General features: G+C 37.2%; 1 protein-coding gene across 1 annotated transcript in view; it reads right to left on the minus strand.

Moving 5' to 3' along the window:
* Window positions 1–20,414, minus strand: part of RGS22 (regulator of G protein signaling 22) — a 148,431-nt gene that overhangs the window by 105,647 nt on the left and 22,370 nt on the right. The window contains exons 3-4 of the mRNA XM_058699603.1: window positions 18,514–18,576; window positions 3,735–3,956 (exon numbers count right to left, since the gene is read on the minus strand). Of these exons, the coding sequence (XP_058555586.1) occupies window positions 3,735–3,956; window positions 18,514–18,576 (285 nt within the window). The remainder of the gene's footprint in view (window positions 1–3,734; window positions 3,957–18,513; window positions 18,577–20,414) is intronic.

The following is a 20,414-nucleotide window of genomic DNA, read 5'->3' on the forward strand; positions in this document are numbered from 1 at the left end:
GATGTTCTTTAATCTCCATGCATTTGGAGGTTTTCCAAACTTTTTCCTGTGGTTGATTTCAAGTTTCATAGCATTGTGATCTGAAAATGTGCATGGTATGGTTTTAATTCTTTTATATTTATTGAGGGCTGTTTTGTGACCCAGTATGTGATCTATCTTGGAGAATGTCCCATGTGCACTTGAGAAGGATGTTGTATTCTGCTGCCTTAGGGTGAAAAGTTCTGAATGTATCTCTCAAATCCATCTGGTCCAGTGTATCATTCAGGGCCCTTGTTTCTTTATTGATTTTCTGTCTGGATGACCTGTACATTGTTGTAAGTGGAGTATTAAAGTCTCCTGCAATTACCACATTCTTAAGATTGCCTATGTTTGTGATTGTTTTATATATTTGGGTGCTTTTAAATTCGGTGCATAAACATTTATAATTGTTAGCTCTTCTTGATGGATAGACCCTGTAATTATGATATAATGCCCTTCTTCATCTCTTGTTACAACCTTTAGTTTAATCTAGTTTGTCTGATATAAGTATGGCTACTCCAGCTTTCTTTTGACTTCTAGTAACATGATAGATGGTTCTCCATCCCCTCACTCTCAATCTGAAGGTGTCCCCAGGTCTAAAACGGGTCTCTTGTAGACAGCAAATAGATGGGTCTTGTTTTTTTATCCATTATGATACCCTCTGTCTTTTGGTTGGAGCATTTAATCCATTTACATTCAGTTTATTATTGAAAGATATAGATTTAGTCATTGTGTTATCTGTAGGCTTCATGTTTGTAGTGATGTCTCTGGTCCTTTGTGGTCCTTTGCAACATTCCACTCACAGAATCCCCCTTATGATCCCTTGTAGGGCTGGTTTAGCGGTGATGAATTCCTTCAGTTTTTGTTTGTCTGGGAAAACCTTTATCTCTCCTTCTATTCTGAATGGCAGGCTTGCTGGATTAAGGATTCTTGGCTGCATATCTTTCCTATTCAGCACATTGAAAATTTCCTGCCACTCCTTTCTGGCCTGCCAAGCTTCAGTAGATAGGTTTGCTACTACCCTTATGTGTCTACTCTTGTAGGTTAAGACCCATTTGTCCCTAGCTGCTTTCAGAATTCTCTCTTTATCTTTGTATTTTGCCAGTTTTACTATATGTCATGCAGAAGATTGATTCAAGTTACATCTGAAGGGACTTCTCTGTGCCTCCTGGATTTCAATGTCTGTTTCCTTTCCCAGATTGGGGAAGTTCTCAGCTATGATTTGTTCAAGTACAACTTCCACCCCTTTCTCTCTCTTCTTCTTCTTCTTCCGGAACTCCTATGATACAGATATTATTCCATTTCATTTAATCACTTAGGTCTCTAATTCTCCCCTCATGGTCCAGAATTTAATCTTTTTTCTCGGCTACATCTTTTTCCATAATTTTATCTTTTTTCACTTATTCTCCCCTCTGCCTTTTCAGTCCTGCTGTCACTGACTCTAGTTTATTTTACACCTCATTTACAACATTTTTTTAATTCATCATGACTATTTTTTAGTTCCTTGATCTCTGTAACAATAGATTCTCTGCTGTCTCCTATGCTTTTTTCAAGCCCAGCGGTTAATCTTATGACTATTGTTCTAAATTCTTGTTCAGTTACACAGTTTATACCTGTTTTGATCAATTCTTTAGCTGTCATTTCTTCCTGGAATTTGTTTTTAGGAGAATTCTTCCATTTTGTCATTTGGGCTAGTTTTTTGTCCCTCACGTGTTTTAAAAGCTTGTTATGTGTCCTGCACCTGTGAGGACTACTATATTAAAGAGTAGTCATACTCTGTCTAGGGCCTGGCCCTTCAGGAGGTGTTTTTTGAGTGTGTTACTTGCTCTGTTGTTGTGACTCTGGTTGTTTTATCTCCCTACTCGTAGTGATGTTTTGGACCCTCCACCAGGTGTGCTTTGATTTGTTCACTGAAGTAGCCCTGAATACCTGCATAACAGTCCTTTCTGATAACTTGGGAGCCACCTGACTAAATGCTTTCTTGACATCTGAAGTTAAATATCCATAATAGTGCCTGTCAAAAGCTGTAAAGATGTGTCTTATTTGATTGCAAAATTTTTTGTGCAACAAAAATTTTTTCTTTTTTCTTACAACACTTTTTTTTTCTTTTTTCTTACAACACTTGAAAACTCCTCAAATAATAGGCATTGTCACACTTTCTCATGGTTTTCCTTCAACCACTCCAGCCTGGCCTCTGCCATCACCTGGTACCAAAACTGCTCTTGCAGGTCTAAAATAATTTTGAAGTGCAAGGAAGATATATTTTTCTTTTCTTATGATCTAGTGGAAATGGTTACAGTGTTTACTATTGATATTGGGTAGCCTTTAATAGTTTCAGTAATTTATTTTTTAATGATTTTTTATTAGGAATGAGTTTGCATGAAATGCAACAGATTTATGTATATTAATTTTGTACCCTGTAACTTTACTGAAATCATTTATCAGTTCTAGTAGTTTTTTGGTGAATTCTTTAAGATTTTCTATATATAGTATCATGTCATCTGTAGATAGTGAAATATGTTACTTCTTCCTTACCAATCTAGATGCCCTTTATTTCTTTGTCTTGTCTGATTGCTGTGGCTAGGACTTCTAGTACTATGTTGAATAAAAGTGGTGAGAGTGGACATCCTTGTCCTGTTCCTGATTTAAGAGGAAAAGCTCTCACTTGTTCCCCATGGAGGATGATGTTGGCTGTGAGTTTTTCACATATGGCTTTTCTTATGTTTAGGTATGTTCCCTCTAAACCTAGATTGTTGAGACTTTTTATCATGAATGAATATTGTAATAATTGATATGGTGCTTTATAGATCAGATTTCCTTGTTTAAACTTCAAAACAATGTTATGACATAGCTTTTTTTAGTATTTATAAAAGTATTTTAAATGCTATTAGTATTACTATTAATGCATTTAATTTGATGAAAGTAAACAAAGATGAAATATATTGGAATTCAGTAAAAGAAGCATTGAACAAGTGTCAGGCTGGAGAAGAGCTATGTTTTAAGGGTTGAGCATATTTTAGTCTAGTTCCATCAGACACTTCAAATCATGGAAAATGTTAAACATTCATTTTATTTTCAGCTGAACCATACAACAAACCTAAGTAGTAAGTGGTGATGGTATCATCTAACAGGTGATGAAAATAAGGCTCATCAAAATGATTTGTTCAAGAACACAGAACCAGTAAGTTAAAGAACCAATGTTAGAACCCAGGTTTTTGGTTTTTTGTGTGTGTGTTTTGTTTTGTTTTTACCTCATGTTAAGGAGACAAAATCCAGAAACTGAGAGTAGAATTTAATGCCAGGGAGGTCAGAGTCACATAGCCTAACTTGAGGGTCAGAAATCATAATTCCCAACTGCTTGTTAGGATAGAACCCAAAGGAGATAAATTTACTGTATACTCGCATTTTCTAGAGTGCATCTAGACTATAAGGGATATACATATTTCTACTTCCCCCAAATTAGCCTTATATCCTAAGTATTGAAAGCAAGTTATGTGAATCTTCTCATATTAAAAATCAAATATCAACAAAACTGCTAGATTAAATTGGCCATTTGATATGAAAAAGATGATACAACAACTAACAAATTCTATGTATAAGTACAATAAAATTTAATAAATATAGTTACATTTCAGAAAGGCAAGCCCAAGGAACCTCATGTTAATTTTACCTAATGCTTTAGTTACCTAGTATATTTATCAAGTATACTTTCTTACCATAATATTGTAGTTGACATTAATGGTCTCATTTTCATAGGGGGAATTCATTTGAACAGGTTTAATATCATTCTTTCCTTTCCTTACAACATCATAGATGGGATTTCGAGGTTGCTGGTTTTGTAGAATTTTTTTCAGTTGCTTTTCCAGAAGTTGTGGAGCATTGTTAACTACTTCAAAAACTCCATAATCCGCATTAAATCTAATTGCCTCTGAAAAGGTCTGTAAGATAGATTTGGGGAAATAAGGTCTTAATTTGTATAAACCAGAAACTCACTGTCTCAAAGAAGACTTGACACTTACATATATGCATATATACATACATAAAGTTTTGTGTACTTAATCATTACCTCTTCTCTTTTAGGAGCTTAGAAATCCCTTGACTACAGATAAGGGAACCCACTGAACCCTTCCTTTCCAATGTACTTACGCCATGAAATAAGGATGTACTGTGGCAGAAATCCCCTTTGCAGTATCTCTGTGTTTCTTTGGAACTGGAAAGAAATACACACCTGGTCTCTATGAAGCAATGCTATTCTCTTAGGAGCGGGTGGGTTACTAGGGAAGAATGAGTAAAGGAAGAAGAAAAAACACTCGCGTTATCTCTTTCATCCCCAGGAGCCATGAAAGCTAAAGTACAATGCCTTGCCCAAAAGGATAAAATTAAGTACAATGTGTTCTTCATTTAAGACTATTTCAACACCGTTCCTCTCACTGTGGAAAAAAAGAGAGAAAGAGAAAGAGAGACTAACATTTCTGAGCTTTTCACAGTAATTACTAAATGTTGCCAAGTTTTATTTAAAGTCAGTCAGTTAATATACAACAATATTCAAACAGTGAGTTTGAATGCCAATTTGCAGTAAGTAGCTCTGTAACTTTGAGTAAATAATTAAACATGGTTGGCATCTCCATCTATAACAAATAAATAGTGGATTGGCTGTGTCTTTTCCCATTTTGCCCTCCAAATCTGGAATCAAGTTTCCTTTTTCAGAATATTAACTTATTTTAGGATACCTTTAGTGAACTATTTACTCATGTAGATTAATTTATAAATGTCTATCCAGGTGGTAGAAGACATCTAGCCCTTCCCCTTGGATTAGTAAATGTCCTAGGGAGAACATCAATTCTTCCAAATTTTACTAAGAGATTGCTAGATATACCACAGTTAAAATTTAATAAATGGTAGGATGTCATAATATTGGAGTTAGAAATATATACATACATATGTAAAAATATCCATATATATGTACGTATATATACATATTTTTTAATTATGTTTTTACATTTACTCATTTTTGAGAGACAGAGCATATCAGGGAGGGGCAGAGACAGAGGGAGACATAGAATGTGAATCAGGCTCCAGGCTCTGAGCTGCCAGCACAGAGCCTGATGTGGGGCTCAAACCCACAAACCATGAAATCATGGCGAGTCAAAGTCAGACACTTTCCTGACTGAGCCACCCAGGCACCCCAATACATACATATTTTTTTCAGTGTCAGATAACGTCACATCTCTAAAGACTGATCATCTCCCCTTCTTAGGAATTTAAAGTTCATGGACAATAGAATTCAATATGAAAGTCAGTCTACTGCCCAAAAGGCCTCAGGGCTAAGATTTCCCCTCAAAAATGACATGTATAGGGCAATGGACAAGTAATACAAGTGACAGTAAATTGTGTACAAGGTTTCTTCAATAAATATATTTAACTGCATGTGTCTTTCAAACATGAGATTCAAACAGGCATCACTCACCTGAATGTCAAATACGATCTCTGAATTATACTATCACTAGACTAAACAGATAAATGAGTCTGCTGATATCAAACACAAGATTCATTTGGTAGGAGAAAGCAACTGAATTAAGCTTGGTAGAGAATGGACATAAAATATTAGCTGGGGTTGGGGAAACAGTACAGTATACTGCAAAAGACCATCTGGAAAAGATTTCTTCTAGTTCTGAGTATCCATGGAACAAGAGAGCAAGTTTGGCCTTTATTTGTTTTCCTTTCTTTTTTCTGCCTCCTACCCTCACACCTGGTGGACAGAGGGACACAAAGCTGTGATAATCCAAAGCCAAGAATGCCAGTTAGTTAGTTCTATGAACAAATAAGACATTTCCTACTACTCAAGTTAGAAAAATAATGACCCAGTAAAAAAAAATTTAGAGGGACTGTGACATTCTGAGACCCTCAGTAGCCAATGTTACTCAGTAGAAAGGAGTTAAGTTACAGTTGATATAAATAACGGAAGAGACAAGAACTACCATTAACTAGCCATCTACCATGTGCAAGCATGTGACAGACACTTCAAATGCACTATCTTTCCACATTCCTGAGATCATTCTTTATTGAAAGTGGACACTCAAGATAGTTATGTGATGGACTATGGATTCAGAGCAATGAAGTGCTAAATCAGGGCTATCGAAAAAGTCTATCTGGTCCCAAAGACAGCACATTTCCCCTTCTTTATGATTTTATTGCCTCACATACTGATAAAACTAGCATGTACTAACCACCTTCTCTAGGCCAGGCCCTGTGCTAAGCAATAACCCAATAAACATAGTGGATCTGGGATTCAAACCAAGGTGTTTTATCAGTAAAGACACACAAGCATGAAGCAGCATGGTACATGTGGGTAATTTTCAGCAGTTCCATGCAGTTAGAATATAACTAGAATAGCTCATAGTTGAAATTGTTTAAGGAACAGAGGAAAGACTTGAGGTAGATGAGGTAGATAGGACCAAATCATGGAAGGCTTTGCATGCCATTTTAAGAAGCATAAGCTTATCTTGATCCTTGAAATAGGATGGGATGGGAAAATCCTAAGTTGGGAAGTAACTATGATTTGTGTTTTAGGAAGATTCTCCTGGTAGCAGTCTGGAGTTTTGTTTGCTGGCTCCTGAGTTTGTGAGGTAGAATGCTCACATCCCACAAGCAGAGCCATCCCCAGGCTCTCAGGAGACTGGCAGTTACCTCGGAGCTACCGTCATCAGAGCCAGGGTCAGGGTGGCAATAACTCGCTTGCATGGGTTACTGTCCCCAGCACACACAGGGGCTAGGGCAGGGTGTAAGGCAGGTAGTCAGCAATTACTTTTATTTTCAACTCACAAAGCAAAACTACGGCTGAAACAAGTGATCTCTTCATGGATTTCCAGCATATCCCCTAGTAAGTGCACTGCAGAACTCTGGGTTCATGACTACAGACTGCTTTAAACACTGAGCTGACACATAATTTCAGTAGGCGTCAGTAGATGCTGTGGATTAGCTCGCTCAGGATCTGTTCCAACCCCCTGAAATGCAGAATCTGGACAACTAAAAACTGTATCACCCAGACTCCCGTGTGGTTCAAGTTACACGTGTGACTCAGTTCTGCTACTCATATGCACGAAAAACTTGAATTCTGAAACAAGTGGAGTAGGGAAGAGGCAGAGTCTATCCACCCTGAGGAAGGAAAGCTGAACGACATAAGTACATGAAAGTGAGGGGAGAAACTGGACAAAAAGAAGTACTTTACAAAAAAAAAAAAAAAGAAAAAAGAAAACAGAAGCTAAGCTGTAATTGTGTCCATGATTAAATGACATGAAATTTAGCTACATAAGATGTTAAAATATTTAGAATTTTTAAATTAAAAATTTATCTCAGTGGGGGAGGCATCTGGGTGGCTCAGTCAGTTGAGCGTCTGACTTCGGCTCAGGTCATGATCTCACAGTTCATAAGTTTGAGCCCTACATCGGGCTCTCTGCTGTCAGCACAGAGCTGGCTTCAGATGCCTTGTCCCCCTCTCTCTGCTCCTCCCTACTCCCTCAAATCAGTCAATCAATCAATAAAAATTTTTTAAAAAGAATTTATCTCAGTGGAATTAAAATGCGATAGAGTCTATGCCAAGGGGATATAAGTGCTTTCTTATTTTAAAAGTCATGATTTCCAATGGATCTCTGAAGATCCTTAATAGCACTGTGGTTCTAAGATTATAAAAGGGGCAAATAACTGATTCAAAGCTTCCCCCAGTTCACTTATTTCATCAACAACCAAACTTTTTAATGCCCAAGGGCCAATTATTATCCTGAGCAAAAAGGATACAAACCAAATAAAACACTTGCCTTTGCAGGAACAATACATGGTCATTCATTTTTTTTTATGATGAAGAGTCAACAAAATGCTGAAATAATTTAAATTAGTGTAACATGCAAACGCTAAAGGGGAAATCTGTCCACAGAGAGACCATGGTAGTTAATACTAGAGTTTTGTTTTTTTTTTTTTTATCTAGTTATTGTACTTTAAAAGGGATTTGGCTAACCTAGAAATCTATCCAGAAAAGGATAAGCAGAATGATTAAATGAAAGAAATGTTGGGTGAAATCACTTTGCTTTTCTAGGATTTATCATAAAAGGGGTTTTAATTAAACAATCCCAAGGTGCCTTCCTTCTTCGATAATCCATTGATCCACAATTGTCTCTCACAGAAAAGAAAGTCTGTATCTTCTTCCTTCTAATAAGATCATCCAATTCCACTGTTCCTTTGTTATTTTACTCATTTATTCAATAAGTTTCATTGAACACTTACTAAATAAGCTATCATGATAGATGATGTATTGCCACATTGAGTGAGCCAGTCCAGAGTACTCTCCATAAAGCCCCAAATGAAATGGAGACACAGATATGGCTTCAGAGTATGCTGATCCAACAAAGAAGAAAGGATGTAAATACACAGAGACAGTAAAGACTCATCCTACAAGACAATGAGCCCTACAGTTGGCATACAAGGTGAAGTCATATTTAGTCAAAATTATCCCTTGAAATCCTTGAGAACACCCATAAGGTATAAAGTCGTCCTACTTCTCAAGAAGCTGATCACAGTGTTTCCTCTGGAACTGAAATGGGTTACTGATTCTTCAGTTAGGAGCCAGATGAAATGGTGGGCTTGTGTTTAAAACTCATGTTATACAGAGATATGCATGTTTAACACTAGAATCCCTCTCAGCATGATCAGTTCACTACTCTAGGAAAGGCAAGCAGGAAGAGACCATTGAGGGAACAGCAGATTCTCATCTTCTGGCTCCTACCCTTATCAAGATGCTCATGGATGCGTATGTGTGTGTTTATGGATTAGTAAAACAGACAAAACCATCCTCACTCTTTAAATCACCCTCACTCTCTCTGCAGAGCACGAGTAATTCATTTTGAGTAGTAACACATGTATATTGATGAACTGAAAGCAGTTGGACACTGCTGAAGCTTACTAGTCAAGAGGGAATTAACAGGATATAAGCCTGGAGAGAAAGGCAGAGGATGGGTTCATCAAAAGACTTTCTATTATGTGCATAACTCCCAACTCACTCTCTAGAGTCTGTGGTTCTCAGAGTGTGGTGCCTGGACCAGTAACATCAGAATCACCTGGGAACCTGCTAGAAATGCAATTATCAGGGCCCTCCCTATAAGGAGAAACTCAGAGAGTGAGGCCTGGTATTCAGTGTTAACAAGCCCTCAGGTGATTCTGATGCATGTTCAGATTTACACTGCTTTAGGATGATGGGGAGCCAATAAAGAGTTTTCAGCTGGGAAGAGACAGAATCCAGATCAAGACAAACTTTAACACCCACCTTCTGTCCGCTACTTCATGTAGACTTTCCCGTGTATTCACATAAGTGGAGGGGATGACCATCTAGATTCTGTATGCAGAAGAAAGAACCCTGCTCTTTATTATGCAAAGTCCTGTTGTCTGCTTTAAAATACATATATATATAAATCTTGGGTACCTGGGCAGCTCAGTCGGTTGCGTGTCTGACATTGCTCAGGTCATGATCTCAGGGTTTGTGAGTTCAAGCCCCGCATCGGGGCTGCTCGCTGCTGACAGCGCAGAGACCACTTCAAATCCTCTGTCCACCCCCTCTCTCTACCCCTGCCCCCCTTGCATGCACTCTCTCTCTCTCTCTCAAAAATAAACAAACATTTTTAAGAAATCTCTCTCACACATCAAGTCCTTTGTTTTCACTATTTCTCAGCCTATCCACAAAACTCCCACAGTTGGTTTAGTATGTGACAATAAAAGACATGTGAGGTGGGGGAGAGAGAAACGAACGAGGTAGGAAGTCTCTCTCCAGAAAAAGCTGAGTAGGCTGATTTAGAGAACTCTCAACTTTTAATCATATGACAGGAAAAATCTCCAGTTTGAGCCTCAAACCCAATCCTCCGCAAGCTGCTGCAGACTGCTCTTTCCCTTGCTTAATTTTCTTATTTCAAGGGTATCGTTTTCCAAATGTTCTAAAACGAACTGACCTGAAGGCGGTGAAAGCTAACTTTGTAGTACCAGTCATCCATGTGCGAAAAATATTTCCACAGAAAAAGCAAGTGCACGAAAATATTTTTACCACAATAAATTGCTGGCTCCACATTTCTTTGAGGAGAGGAGGAGGGAAAAAAGCCTGTGAATAATTAGTGATGTGCTTAAACTGCCAGCGGAGCACCACTGAAACTTACTGGGTGCCAAATTATTTAGCTGAACAGTATTTAAATTAAAAACTAATGACTAGGTTAATTTAATACATGTTCATCTCTGCTCCAACTCTGTCTCTCCTAATTGAGTTCCAAAGCTGTATTTTAAACATGCATCCTAGTCAGCGAATGAAAAACATGTGACTACTTGACTATAACAAGTCGTTACCAATGACTTCTTTTAATCTAAGTTTTACTGTCATTTTAGATGTTTCACCATAAACTATTTGCTGGACATATTCACCAATGGGATGGAAGGAATCATGTGCCACATAAAATACATAGAAATATCCTTAGTTAATAAAATGAATTAACATTTGGTAATGTGAGTGCTTTATGTGTGAGCTACAAGGCTTATCAAAACACCCAGAGGTATAAACGCTGAACTAGCCAGTACTACCTACACTCTATCAACACCTTCAAAAATCAATCTCAAAAAGTTAAAAGTATTTAACTTTTGGCAGTGGAAGACCCAAGCCCTGCATCCCCCTTTATGCCACTCATTCCCCATATCCGTACTCTCTTTCTTTCTCTTTCTCCTTACCCAACAATCTATCCAACATATAAATCCTTCATAAAGCTGCAAGAAATTATAATAGTTTACAGATTAAAGAAAAAAGTGTGGAGAATCAGTCCCCAAAAAAGAAGTTATGGTAAAATTCCAAAGGCAAATAGCTAAGCATGGTCTGGCAAACACATGACATACCTATCCTTGCAAGGAGGGTATGGAACAGGCCACCCCTTCGGCTTCTGCAGACCATAAATGTCACAAACATTCTAAACCACCCACAGAGGACCAACCTAAATCTGTATGTGGGCTCATCTACCCAATCCCACAACAGTCACTGAGCATAAAACACACAAAACAAAACCAAAAGGGGGAAAAAAATGTTTTCACACTATAGCACAGAAGAAAACTTAATAAGCAAACACTTGTCCATAAAGAGTTGACAGAAAAAAAAAAAAAAACAACCTCCCAGACACCAAATGAAAACAATATCTGAATATGAACCTGGCAACAGAACAAACGGACTGAAGTTATGAAAGCTAGGATTTGGAAAGTGCCATAATCATTTATAATAGCAGCAACTGTCCTGGATTCCCCTCATCAAAATAACATGGAGGCAGGCTACCAGCCATCAATTTCTGGATCTTACAATGTGTCCCATGGGTGTTATGGGGTAATGGAAAGAAGGAGGGTAGGAGCCAGAAAGCCTGATTCCTAGGCCCATTTCTGCCACAATCCAATCTGGGACCTTGAGCATGTCACTACAGATGTGGAAGAAGACTGAGAAGTCTCAGAAATCTAGATGACTTAAGGGAGGGACTTTTGGATTGAGAATATTATAATACATATCTACACTGTCTATCTCAGGCTTAGATTGTTGCGGTTTTTTGGTGGAGGAGGAAATGGTAGAGGAGGTGAGGCAAAAGAAGATTAGAAAGTTTATTTGTTTATTTAAAAATTATCTTACATGGAAGATGTATAAATTAAAAAAAAAAAAAAAACAGAATCATCCTCAAGAAGCTTTTGGAGATACAGAAGAAAGGGACCTATCCTTGGCCCCAGGAAATTTATAATGTAGCTCCTGAGATAAAAATAAATAGAGAAGATTAATCAAATTTTCTTTAGCTGGGAAAGTCTAATCTCCCACCTACCATATATACCACCATAAAATATTCCCCAAAATGATTTTCTAACCTATATCCAAATATCTCCAATCACAGGAAGTTTACTCCTGTGAATAATGTCATCCCTATTGTTCTGTTCTACTGTTAGAAAACAAACGTTAAATGTCTTTCTTCTGGTGATTGAAAATCAACTTCCTCATAAATGCTGGCCTTGGTTGTGCCCGCCAGCTTCACAGAACAAGTTAACCCCTCTTCCTCAATCAGATCTTGAAATACTTGGAAAAAAGCTGGTCCACTCCAACCCTTCTACCCATTCCCCAGCCAGGTTCAATACCCACACTTCTTTCAACCCTTCCTCATCTGACATGGTTTCCAGAGTGTTCATTGGCTGAATCTCCCCAAGTCTGGTTTGGCAGAGCAACTCCTAACCTGTGGCACCAAGAATGGAACACAATATTCCAAATGTAGTCTGACAAGTCAATACGATTTTAAAAAAAGACAAAGCAAAACATTTATTGAGTGCCTTCTATGCTCCAGACTAATATTTTTCTTGATTTTAACTATACCTCTGTTAATGCCCCCTAAAAATACATCAGCTTTGTTTCAGACCATTTCAGATTACCACAATAAAAATAAGACCAGATTCTGTTCCTCCACTGCCAGTTCTATAGTTCTTACGGCATAGTAGGACAAGTTTTTGAGTCGTGTGGACCTGGGTGGACCTTGTCACTTAACTAGCTGAGTGACCTTAAGCTGGAAAAACACTAGTTCACTTGCAATGTTTCATCCAAGACCCTGATAAAAATAATTTGGAAAGTCAAAGCCAATGACATATTTGTATGGCACAGAAGTTTATTCTCCAGACTGACAATGACCTACTAATCTAACTAAGGAGTGACTGCCCCTCATGTTTCAGGATCAGAAGATGAGTTGGTCTAGTTAGTGAAGGAAAAACAAAGGGAAGCACTAATTCTGTGCCAAGCACTTAACATACATTACCTTGTTTCATTACAACCTTATAGGATACTTACACTGTTTTCACAGAGAAAGATATCAAGGTATTAAGTAACTAAAGAATGTTTCTAAGATCACATGGGTAATATCTGCCTCACTTCTATTACTAATCATTACACTGGGGCATGGACACAGGAAGAATATGTGTGGTCAAGGTGGGTGGGGGTGGCTCAGGGGAGGCAGGAAAGAATGTGCAGGATGACACAAGCAGAATGAAGCGGGAGGTAAAACCAGAAAGGTTAGATTCAGGCCACATTGCAAAAGGTCTTGAACTCCATACTAAGGAATGTGGACTTAAATCTGTAGGCTATTAAGTGTCAACCCCTACTGGCTGCAGTTAGAGAACGTGCTCAAATATTTGAAAACTAACTTCACAGGTAATGATATGAGCTTTGGAGAGACAAAGCCGTATAAGTGGAGCATGTGTTGGGTGTATTCTTTTAGATAGGCGTGGGAGGGAAGGTTTCCTGAGTAGAGGTGACTTAAATCAGGGAGAAGGTGAAACAAGTATCTCAGGAAAGAGCACTCCAGCCTAAAGGGCCCTGAGTATGCTTGGCATATTCATGGTGGAGAAACATGAAGAGGGCCAGGTAAGACGGAAAAGAATTAATAAGAGGAAGAGGCACAGGCAATAAAGACCAAGAGATGGCAAGAGCCAGGTCATACAGGATTCTGGATTTTATTCTTAGTGTAATAAGAAGCCACCTTTGAGGGCTTTGAGGGCAGGAAGTAACATGGTTCCATTTATCTGTATTATTATTATTACTTTATTGCTATGATTATGCTTTACTAAAACTATAATACATTAAATTTATGGCTCCCTAAAATGCCAGTCCATAATGCTCCAAAAAAAGAGAGCTCAGTTTGACACATTTATTCTCAATAAACCCATGCTGGCTTCTAACTCTTAGCTAAGTGCTAATAAACCAAACATTACTAAGCTGTTCTAGAATTTTGCCTGGAATTTGGTTTGAGAATTCATCATTCTTTCTCCTCCCTGTCCCCAAATTCTTTTTGTAAACCTATTACCATATTTCCCCTTCTCCTATCTTGTGGCATGAAGCATGGGTAGTTAATAGGTAGATTACATTGTACCATGTGTAGCTGCAAAGGAATGAGAGAGATTTTCATAGGGTGGGGGGGACACAGAATGAGAGAATGTAAAAGAGAAGGATTTGGAGAGACAGAAAACAGGAGAGAAGTGGCCGAGCTCGGCCACATGGGATATATGAAAGGGTCAAACTGCAGGAGTCTGCTTGGGTGGGACGAACACATGACCACAGAGACACTCTGCCATCTCACCTGAAGCCTGAAACACACAAAACACAAAAATGGTAACATCAATTCTGACTGGATGGCAGGACTATGGCTCAATTTTTCTTACATTTAAGATAAATTTTCTCTAGTATTGTTATATCACTTCTATAATTTAAAATAGATTTAAAAAAAAAAGAAAGGTAGGGAAATTTATGTTCTAGAGCAAGTAAAAGTCAAGATGATCACAAAACTTGAGATGATGACATGTAAATCTTGAGAAATTGAAATCAGACCCAATATAGACATTTTTCTTTTTAAAATGTCACAGAAATTAGAGGAAAAATGGAGAATGCAGAGCCCAGAGGAAAGACTATATACTCAAGAAGAGCAAAATTCTGACAATTTTGTGATGCTGCTGGATTTTTTATAATATACAACCGGATGATGAAAAAGTTGCAAAATCAGACCAGGGGCACCTGGCTGGCTCAGTTGGTTAAGCGTTGGGCTCTTGATTTCAGCTCAGGTCATGATCTCACAGTTCATGAGTTTGAGCCCTGCATCAGGCTCTGTGCTGACAGCATGGAGCCTATTTGGGATTCTCTCTCCCCCTCTCTTGCTCTGCCCTTTCCCCACTCATGCACACAGGGACACACTACCTCAAAATAAATAAACTTTAAAAATGAAAAAAGAGGGGCACCTGAGTGGCTCAGTTTGTTAAGTGTCCGACTTCGGCTCAGATCATGATCTTGCAGTTCATGAGTTTGAGTCTCATGTCAGGCTCTGCTGCCAGCTCAGGGCCCAGAGCCTGCTTCAGATTCTGTGTCTCCCTCTCTCTCTGCCCCTCCCCTGCTCACACTCTGTCTGTCTGTCTATCTCTCTCTCTCTCTCAAATAAATGAATATTTAAAAAAAAGAAAGAAAGAGAAAAAGAAAATCAGACCAAACAAGAACCCATGAGGTATCCTGTACCATCACTCAGGCCTGTTGCTGGAAAGCGAGAGGTGATTGGTGTCTCAGCCTAACCCCCATAATGGATCCAGAGGCCTGGCTGTGCCAAATGGGGGAGAGACCACAAATTCTTTTGGAAAATGGAAAATAAGACAAAACAACAAACATGCATGCATAGATACATACATACATGCAAAAACTAATCTAGGCAAGAGGGTGAATCTAGTACTGTCTCTTCAAAAGACATCTTCAGTGGCTAGGCTTTAAGAGATTCAACATATCATGGCCGACTCCCACTCTCACCATTACTATTTAACAGAGTACTCAAAGTCTTAGCCTCAGCAATCAGACAACAAAAAGAAAGAAAAGGCACCCAAAGTGCCAAGGAGGAAGTCAAATTTTCACTATTTGCAGACAACATGATACTCTATGTAGAAAACCCAAAAAATTTCTAGAATACATGAAATCAGCAAAGTCGCCAGATACAAAATCAACATGCAGAAATCTGTTGCACTTCTATACACCACAAACAAAGCAGCAGAAAGAGAAATCAAGGAATCAATCCTGTTTGCAAATGCACTAAAAACAATAAGATACCTAGGAATAAACCTAACCAAAGTGATAAAACATCTACACTCTGAAAACTATAGAACACTTATTAAAGAAATTGAAGAGGACACAAAGAAATGGAAAAGCATTCCACACTCATGGATTAGAAGAACACTGTTAAAATGTCTATACTACCCAAAACAATCTGCACATTTAATGCAATCCCTACCAAAATACCACCAACATTTTTCATAGAGCTAGAACAAACAATCCTAAAATTTGTATGGAACCAAAAAGGCCTGAATAGCCAAAGCTATTCTGAAAAAGAAAAACAAAATTAGAGACATCATGATTCCAGATTCAAGCTATATTACAAAGCTGTAGTCATCAAGACAGTATGGTACTGGCACAAAAAGAGACACAAAGTTCGGTGGAATAAAATAGAAAACCCAGAAACGGACCCACAACTATATGCTAAACTCACCTTCAACAAAGCAGAAAAGAACATCCAATGGAAAAAGACAGTCTCTTCAACAAGGGAAAATGGGAAAACTGGACAGTGACATGCAGAAGAATGAAACTGGACCACTTTCTTACCCCATACACAAAAGTAAATTCAAAATGAATGAAAGACCTAAATGTGAGACAGGAAACCATAAAAATCCTAGAGGAGAACAACATCTTTGACCTTGGCTGGAGCAACTTCTTATTAGACACATTGTCAAAGGCAAGGGAAACAAAAGTAAACATGAACTATTGGGACCTCATCAAGATAAAAAGCTTCTGCACAGCAAAAAACAAAAAACAAAAAACAACAATCAACAAAACAAAAAGGCAGCCTACAGAATGGGAGAAGATATTTGCAGACAACATATCTGATAAAGGGTTAGTAACCAAAATCTATAAAGAACTTATCAAACTCAACACCAAAAAATCCAATTAAGAAATGGGCAGAAGACATGAATAGATACTTTTTGAAAGAATACATCCAGATAGCTAACAGACACATGAAAAGATGCTCAAAATCACCCATTATCAGGGAAATATGAATAAAAACCACAATGAGATACCATCTCACATCTGTCAGGATGGCTAAAATGAACAACACGAGAAACAACAGGTATTGGCGATGATGCAGAGAAAGGGGAATCCTTCTGCACTGTTGGTGCGAAGGCAAATGGGTGCAGCCACTCTGGAGGTTCAAGAAACTAAAAACAGAACTACCCTAAGACCCAGCAATTGCACTACTAAGTATTTACCCAAAGGATACAAAAATACAGATTTGAAGGAGTACATGTACCCAATGTTTATAGCAGCATTATCAACAATAGCCAAACTCTGGAGAGAGCCCAAATGTCCATTGACTGACGAATGGATAAAGAAGATATGACATACAAATATATAAATACACACACACACACACACACACACACACACACACACACACACAATATGGAATATTACTCAGCCATCAAAAAAAGAATGTCATCTTGCCATTTAACATGATGTGGATGGAGCTAAAATGTATTATGCTAAGCAAAGTAAGTCAATCAGAGAAAGACAAATATATGATTTCATACATATGTGGAATTTAAGAAACAAAATAAATGAATATGTGGAAGGGAGAGGGGAGAAGAGAGGGAAATAAACCACAAGAGACTCTTAATGATAAAGAACAAACTATGGTTTGACAGAGGGAGGTGGGTGGAAGATGGACTAGACGGGATATGGTACTAAGGAGGGCGCTTGTTGTGACGAGCACTGGGTGTTGTAGGTAAGTGAAGAATCACTGAATTCCACTCCTGAAGCCAAAATTGCACTAAAATTTAAATTTAAAATAAGTTTTAAAATTTTAATTAAAAGTAACATATTATGGCCCACACCCTCTAAAATTACTTGTGACATTTTTATATTCCAAAATTTCCCTGGTAAATATGTTAATGAAAAAAAGTTTTTGCATTTGTATAATAATGAAAACCTTTTCTTATCTTTCTTTTATTTGAAATTCCTGATTAACTTTATTTGCCAAGCACTGTAAGTGTTTTTATGCATTCCCATCTCACTTTCCCCAACCCCCTTGATACTTAAGTATATCAGTCAATGCTCTGAAAGACTAAAATTCTATTATTTGGCATCCACCTATGTCTTATTTACTATTAATATAAAATTCTAGTTAACTTAGACACAAATTCCACTTTAATATCTGTACAAAAGGATGACAATAATTGCCTAGAGTCAAGAAATACAGTTGTTTTTTTTTTGATATTTTGTCTTTATCACCTCTGTTCAAAGCCTGAAACAGTGCCAAATACAATAGCATCAGATTTTGTACAGAATACTTCTTTTCTAGTTTATCCACATTTATTATTTTTATTATTATTTTTTGTACAAAATACTTTTAATGGTTAGAAAAATTCCAGCTTTCCGGGTGCCTGTGTGCCTCAGTTGGTTAAGCATCCAACTTTAGCTCAGGTCATGTTCTCACAGTCTGTGAATTCGAGCCCCACATCAGACTCTGTGCTGACAGTTCAGAGCCTGGAGCCTGCTTCAGATTCTGTGTCTTCCTCTCTCTCTGCCCCTCCCCAGCTCATGCTCTGTCTCTCTCTGTCTCTCAAAAATGAATACACATTTAAAAATTGTTTTAAAAATTCCAGCTTTCTTATTCATTCATTCATTCATTCTTATTGTTGTACAACTGATGCAGCTTTCTTCAGTAATTTCCAAATATGATTCAAACCCAAATGATTAACTCCATAAAAAGATACAAACTTTACTTTTCATTAATAATTCTGAAAGAGATTATCCTTCATAAAGTTACCTTATAAAATAATCCAGTGATTACAATATTTTGCTTTGATAATATATTCCATAGAACATAAGAATATACTCACTGGAAGGCTTAGGAATTCATTAAAGTAGTCCACAAGGAAATCATCTGTTGCCAAAGAATCTTCCTGAAAAAATATAAAACACAATATTATGCTTATACTGAGATGTTTTAAAACATGCCAATATTATTCTCTAATTCTGCTTATCAAAAGATTATAATGTAGATCCTCAGATCTTTTTCAGTCTGTCAACAGCAAGTGCTCACTATAAATAGAACACAGTGCTACAATCTCTGGAGGAAAGAAAGAAGAAAACAGAATGGAGCACACTCTTTAAAGATTTTGTCAGTATGCCTAGCTGGAAAACAGAACACATGAAAAATATAGCACAGCACTTAAATGAAATATAGTACAAAACTCAACACAAGGTAAATTTCCTACAGACGTATTTTTATACACTTATGTATATGATATTTATTTATATTATTATATTATATATATTTCATTACAATAATGGCAGAATCAATACAGAACCGTGTTTGAAGTTAAAACGAAATTCGGAATGTAAATTTCTTAAATTGCCTAATGGAAGTGATAAACTAAGTACAGAAAATATTCTACTGCTTCCTCCCCAGAATGAGACAGCTTTAGTAATCTGACAGTTAGTAATTTGCATGAAGAAACTTTGACAATGCATGTGTTCTAAGCATAAAGATTGTATATATTTTTTCCATAACTATCTCACCCACCAACATAGCCACTGTTAAAACTTGCAAAATTGGAAAGCCCCTGCCAAGAACAAATTTTCTCTTCCAAATAAAACACCTTATTTTATTAGCAATTGTTTCCATTGTGTCAAAAGCATATCATGGCATACTCTGCTATACAGTACACGTGTTTATTTTGTTATTCATAATTATATTTCCACTTTGCAAATCTAACATGAAAGTTGACAATATGACACAATGCTATTATTTCCATATGGCTGATTATTTTCTTCTTATATTGGCCAATTTTTAAAATTTGTGGAAGTATAGTGTTGCAGTGTAAGGAAGATACTCTAGCATATTGACTTGGAAAATAGATTTTGCAGGGTAATTTCTCTAAGTATTTGTAGTACAATTAGTATAGAGTTATAAATAACCACTTACAGGATTTACATCAAGGAACGTACTAAAAATCTGAACTTTAAAACTAAGGACTTAGCTTACTAAAAATCTCAACTGATTAAAACAACAACACACTTAGCATCTCATAAACCATCTACATTCATAGTGGTACCTCAATAATATATTCTCAAAGTTCTGACTGGCGAAGATTTAACAAAGCAGAGCAAGGCTGATAGAGGTGATATACAGCTAATAAGCTTTCAAATTTTACCTTTCAAAGTTACTTTAATTTTCTGGACTTTATTTAGTGAACTATCTACTTTCTGCTAAGTCTTAAGAGAAATCAACTGAATTTAATAAATATTTTTAGGATCTCCTAGATGGAGGGCACTGTCCCACAGTAAGGGTGGCCAAATTTTGTACTACTGGGCTCATGATCAAAAATCCTCAGATGGGAAGCATGAGTATTTTAATTAATAACAGTAAGGGAGTACTGTCCCTTACTAATTTTTCTAAAATAGCACCTTATTTTTAAATTTTACCTATCAAACAGAATGTGCATTTCACAGAGTCAGGTGCACCTAAATATTGCTAGAATATGGCCAGTCACATGGCCACAAATTTCTAGATAATCCTCAGACTCATATATTCATTTCCAGTTGCCTCACCCTTCTCAGAGATTGTAACTCAATGAGTTCCAAACTATCTATGATGAAGTAGCTGTTTTGTTTTGTGTGTTCCCTAAGTTTCAGACAAATAACCTATAAAATACAATAAGAATGAATTACTAGAAAATGAAATAAAAGATACGCATAATACATAAGCCCAATGGTTTATTACTAAATTCAGTAGATA

The sequence above is a fragment of the Neofelis nebulosa genome, chromosome 14, assembly GCF_028018385.1.
Source record: "Neofelis nebulosa isolate mNeoNeb1 chromosome 14, mNeoNeb1.pri, whole genome shotgun sequence".
Classification (NCBI taxonomy): Eukaryota; Metazoa; Chordata; class Mammalia; order Carnivora; family Felidae; genus Neofelis; species Neofelis nebulosa.